Source organism: Elaeis guineensis, chromosome 8, assembly GCF_000442705.2.
Source record: "Elaeis guineensis isolate ETL-2024a chromosome 8, EG11, whole genome shotgun sequence".
Taxonomy (NCBI): domain Eukaryota; kingdom Viridiplantae; phylum Streptophyta; class Magnoliopsida; order Arecales; family Arecaceae; genus Elaeis; species Elaeis guineensis.
In genome coordinates this window covers 17386625-17392458 of record NC_026000.2, presented here as the reverse complement: position 1 = coordinate 17392458, position 5834 = coordinate 17386625, and the positions used below count along the sequence as shown (strand labels likewise).

Below are 5834 nucleotides of genomic sequence, written 5' to 3'. Positions count from 1 at the left end.
AAACACCCACAACAGAGGTAGAAGAATGTGGTGGTGAGAATTGAGATCTCTGATGCTTTCTTCATGGTCTGGTTTTCAGGTGGTGGTGACTTCAGAGTATCCTGCATTTGTGGAAGCTCAATAATTTTCCTTCAATTCTTCTGAACTTAAAAACCTTTGACATCATGACTGGACAAATCATTGACAAACTCTTTTAGGCTACATAATCATATAGATCAAAGGTATGCAATGTTTATAACCTCTATCTCTAAGAGAACTATAGAGAATGGATAGGCGAATGCAATGTCTCCAAGTGCTTGAGAAACTAGCCAGAACTTCTGTGCTGTTGAGGCCATTGGAATGCCTCCAATTCCACCTTTGATTCTTCCATTCTCTGGCATACAAATATAATGGAAAAGCTGTGAGCTATGGCAGCATTAGGGCACTAGTGGTCGAAAATTTGATCCACAAGAAAAGAAGCTTTAACATGTTAGTTTCAGTATTATTTTTATACTAAACTTAGTAGAGTTCTATAATCCAATCAACATCCTACTAATATGCCTTCACCAAAATTAATGCATAAATGTGCTCTGTTTCATGTAGCCAGACTTTTGAACAAAATGTGGTATATTAGACACATATCTGCATATAATTTTTCATGCAAACAAACATAGGAGTTGACATGTCAGATGTAGATATCTTCGTGGAATGCATTTTTGTGCATGTCCATGTGAGAATGAAAAATTTTTCTTTTCTTAATCATAAGGTCCCTGCCAATATGTAAAGGTCACTCCTTGTATGTATTCAAGTATATATGCGCACATATACATATGCAAGCATGCATGTCCCTAGTACATGTTCTGTGTGTAATCATTTTATCTATGCATTCTGTTTATTTATACTACAGAAATAATCCCCAAGTTGTCGGAACAACAAAGCAAAAATAGGAAAACATATAGAAAATTAAGGAGCCCAGCAAACTCTTTGAGCTATCTTATGGCATTGGCAGGTGTCCATCAATTGTTATTTAATCTAGTATGATGATCTTTTCATTAGATGGTCACACAGATACTCTCCATTGATATTTGACTGGAATAACATGTAAGCTTAGGACATATGCCTTGCTCCACAATTCAATCACCATCTGTTCCTCTTATTCCAAATTTTATTAAAATTCAAAAGTTACTAATTCCTCTAGAACTATTTATTAACATCAGCATAAGGTAAAAAGTACCAATCACTTTGGCGAGCCCAAGTCCAAATCCAATGGATGCGTAGGAGAAGGACATGACTGCTGCGAGAATTGAGAGCCATGCCATCTCATGAAAATCTGGTATCTGTGAGAAAACAATCTGAACAGCTCCAAACAGCAGCATTTCGGTATTCTCTCCATACGAGCATGGAGCATTGTGGCCTTCTCTGTGGTAGCAATTTGACTCCAGAATTGCTCTGCATGCATGTTGAATAACATAAATAACTTTAATCAGACTAAAAGTGGTTATAAGACTTCCAAATTTATTGAAGTAGTACTTCAGCGTCCATGTGTATTGTTTTTTTAGTTCTCATGGCTGTGTGTGGGAGAGAAGCTGTTTCCGTGCAAGTAGTGATATTAATAAAGTTTCAATGGGTCAGGTCAAGTAGGGTCTAGTTGGGTTAGGTTCGAATTAGATTAAGATCGAGTTCAGATTAGACATCCATCATGACTGAATCCTAAATGAGATCCAGTAATAATTTTTGATCCCAAGTCAAACCAATATTTATAAAATATCAACCTAATCCTATCTAATGAGCGAGTTGGGTGGGCCATGTAGGTTCAAATTGAGCTCAATCCAACTATCTCCCCTACTTGATCGGACTCATCATTTTTGGTTTTAAGAAATATGAAGGGATTGAGAGTATCAAACAAAGCAGTTGAATTGGGTTGGCTAAAAAATTGCTCTTTCAACTGAAACAAACAGGCAAAATATGGAGGAATTATTTCATGCAATACCTCATGCTACTAGCAGCCGTAATGACGTAGGCTATCCCGATGCCATACAAATTTATTTGCTGAAATGCCCCACAAGCCCACCAACTCTTCTTCCCTGCAAGCATGCAGCAAACGTTCAAATCTACCAGCAATAATTGTTTTATCCATTGGTCTCACTCTCAATTATGGAATCAGAAAACACCGGAGAAGGCCGACTACTACCACCACGACCTTGATGGACAGTTAAATTGATGGCCTGTTTGGACCCGAGTAGGATCACACAAGTCACTAAAAACTTATTCCCGTACCGATCTATTTATTGTCAGTCATCAATCAACAAAAAAAAAAAAAAAAAGAAGAAATGAAACCCTTTTTTTCATGAATGGTGACCATCAACAGAGCGACTGCCAAGGAAACATTGTCTTGTCTCGTTATAGCTAATTATACGAGAACCACTCTGCGTTGGATTTTTTTTAAAAAAAAGTTATATATTTTATTTTCTGATTTGGAAACCCAGGTTTTGTTATAAGCAAGCAAGCAAATCTTGTGCCAAGATTCTTGGCTCCAACGTTTAGCGAAGTCAAAGTTTCCACATCAGGTTGTCACTACGATCGTGTGATGGAAACGGAACGGAGCGTTCGGCTGTAATAAAAACCAAGATTAAAAAAAAAAAAAAAGCAACCACTTTTACTGAATTAAAACGAAAGAAAAAGAAAAGAAAAAAAGCCACTTGAAATGTACTTGACAAGCATCTCAACTTTGACCTCATGATTAGTTTATGCATTTAACATTGGGTCGGTTAAAAATGTGGGCTAATCTATGATGAGGTTAGATTTTCGTGAACCTAAGATGGCCGTTAATTGAGGCTTTGTTACTGGTCTCTAGCGCTGCATGGATGGTAACACCGTAACAGCCATCTTTTTACTGACAGTTATTTTTTTAGATAAAATCAAGTGTCTTGTGTTATTTTTGACTAAATCAAAATGTAAAATATTCAAAAGTCAAGTAAAATTAGAAAGATAAAAATTTATAAAATAATCTGGCCGAACACTTCAATCCAACCAGAAGCATTATTTGCATTTCCATATATATGTGAAATTTGACCAATTTAATTGAATTCAAGGCGCAATTATTAGTCGGATGGGCCTACTATCGCTTTCAAGCATTAAATCCGTCGAAGTCGCGGCAAGCACAAGCAATCTCGTGCAAGTAGGCTGTGGAAGCCAACACGTGCGCCCAAAATGACCTTCTCTATGGTCTGCGGATGATAAAACTTGGGGTAATAATTAAATTGTTTTGTTATATTCTATGTGTCATGGATTCGAAGTACGAAAATAATCTCTTAACGTAGGAGGACTAGGCTGCGTACATTGAACGCTTTCCAAATTTCCTTATAAAATCTACGGTGATCCATGTATCCTATGGCCAGTTTCGAGTACGTAGCACACGCATGATGCAGAGCTAGCAGGGTTACGGCATGTGAAACCTGAGTAGAAGTCGATCAAGAGCATTTCGATGGTAAGGAAGAGTGGAGAGAACATCCTTGGATGATAGAGAGATTCAAATGCTCACCAAAAATATTACCTTTTTCACTCATGATCGTGGACGACTACATCTTTTATATCTGTAAGTCAGCTGATTAAAATTATTGTTTTTAAAACTGCAGAGTAATATAGGGAGCAAAGTTTTGTTGATGCATGTGACCATCGATCATGACGTGTTTTTGGGGGCGAGTTGAAAGTAAGGTAGACAGCTGTGCTTGTCAACATGGTTGGTATAGCTTCTTTTGGTCCAAGTTGCAGAAACTCTTAGGTTGAGTATCCACTAGAACTATTTTGGTGGGGCAATTTTGGATTTCACAAAACTTAATGTCAACGGTTTGTCTCAATGGAACAGCTTGGATTTGTTTTGGAGTGGAAGTTTTCTGTGCCAAGGAACTGTCAAATTGAGATTGTTTGCGGTCTATATTTTGCATTGTAGAGTTTTGAATAGCTGCCATATCATTCATACGAAAAGAATTAAAAATTTTCATTGACTGCATCAATATTCAGCTTTATGCATAAATCTGCATTTTAGGAGTTATATCAATAAAGTCCAAAGGTATTTTCAAAAGAACTTTTATGGTACAACCTACCAAGATACAATTTATGAGTGTTTTGGCAACACACTTTAGAGTTACAATGGGACAATTAATTCAGCATTAACTATAAAATCGATCTAGCCTACATGCTCTTCCAGCAGATTCATGACTCCCCCACCAAAATAAATAAATAAATAAATAAATAAATAAATAAGCAGGCAAAGAGTCAAAATATCAAATGTGGTGATAAATCATTTAAGACACTTTGGGAGCATATAGATAATTGGGTAGAAATTATAACAGCTCAAATCTGCAGTTAAATTAGTTCAAAACACATTGATTCTGATATTCTCAAAAGATGAATCCTCTACCTTAATTTACACTATTATATCTTTTATTGTGTTACTAAACATATTTAATGAAAACTTAAAAATCAGAAAATGTGTGGAAACATGAACAAGTATGAAGTTTGGAAATACATGACTAGCATAAAGAAAGTGTTGATATCAAGACCACCCAAACGTAATGATGTTTCCATCCACTGTGGTCACAGGATAGCACAAGAACAATCTTGGGAGGTACTCAGATTGCTATCAAGAAAAAGACCAAGACAACCATCAATGCACGAAGGTGAATGGGAACATACCACTGAGTAGAAATATCTTATGAGAGTATTTGAGTTAACTCACCTAAATTCAGTTTTACAGCTTCCATGTATGAATGGTTCCTGATGTGCCCATGCTCAGGATCAGGTGATCTATAGCAATCAGCAAGCAGGTGTGATTGGATCATGGTCACTGAAGCAAAGAACACCATAGCTATGGGACCAGCAACCCAACCCAATTGAGCCACGCTCCATGCTAGAGAGAGAACTCCAGAGCCTATTACGGCTGTAATTATATGGGCAGCAGCAGTCCAAACAGTCCCTGCAGAAGAAAGAAAGAACTAATGAATACTGAATTTTCTCAAATAAATGAATATAAGTTTGTAAATAAAAGAGAACAGCAATAAATCATGAAAAAAACTTCTCCATGTTGGAGAAAATGGAAATATATAGATCAAAATAAAGATAATTCATGCTTGTCAGATGAGATAGAGATAAAGCAGCCGAAATCCCCTTATTTGTAAAATCTGAAAGTAAGGATTTACACCGTACGAGATGAAGTTTTTTTCCTTCCTTTCTTAACAAGAACGTCTCCTAAATACTTTTTGATCAATTCAAATTATAACATAAATTTGAAGAGAAATTGAGATGGTTTATAGGTTTCAGTGAACCAGAAAATAGGTTGTACTTTTTCAGGAGTTTTGTGTCCATAAATTAATTCCATCCATGTTTTAAAGAAAAAGGATCAAAATCTGAAACCCACAAAGTAGATTATGGTAAGAAGATGGCATCAAAAGTTTAGGAAACATGAGAGGAATCAAGGTGGATATATATGGAACTCACCAGTTCTCTTGATGTGCGTTCCTGATTCATCGGATGCATCTGGAAGCTCTGTGAGCAGGGGAATGTTCTCACCTTCTCCTTCTCCCCCCATGGCTTCTGCAATCCTCCGCAACGGGAAACGGAAATTTTGTCCCAAATGGAAGCTGTGGTTGCTGCTGGTTTTATGGGGCGGGCCGACTCGGATTTTCCAACCCACGCGTCCTTTACATGCAAAGGATCCTCTGTTTCACCTAGAACACAGAACAGCAATTCACATCTAACTAATGACTTTAACTGGGCCCCGGGACCGGATCAAGACTACGTGTAATTAAACAATTGGAGTACGTGTAATTGATGGAAGCCTCTGTTATGTGTTCTAG

General features: G+C 37.0%; 1 protein-coding gene across 1 annotated transcript in view; it reads right to left on the bottom strand.

Moving 5' to 3' along the window:
- Window positions 1-5603, bottom strand: part of LOC105050047 (probable amino acid permease 7) — a 7107-nt gene extending 1504 nt beyond the window's left edge. The window contains exons 1-6 of the mRNA XM_010929905.4: window positions 5476-5603; window positions 4718-4954; window positions 1970-2063; window positions 1214-1428; window positions 240-373; window positions 1-101 (exon numbers count right to left, since the gene is read on the bottom strand). The exon at window positions 1-101 is cut by the window's left edge and continues 127 nt beyond it. Of these exons, the coding sequence (XP_010928207.1) occupies window positions 1-101; window positions 240-373; window positions 1214-1428; window positions 1970-2063; window positions 4718-4954; window positions 5476-5566 (872 nt within the window). The 5' untranslated portion in view covers window positions 5567-5603. The remainder of the gene's footprint in view (window positions 102-239; window positions 374-1213; window positions 1429-1969; window positions 2064-4717; window positions 4955-5475) is intronic.
- Between the last annotated feature and the right edge of the window lie 231 nt (window positions 5604-5834).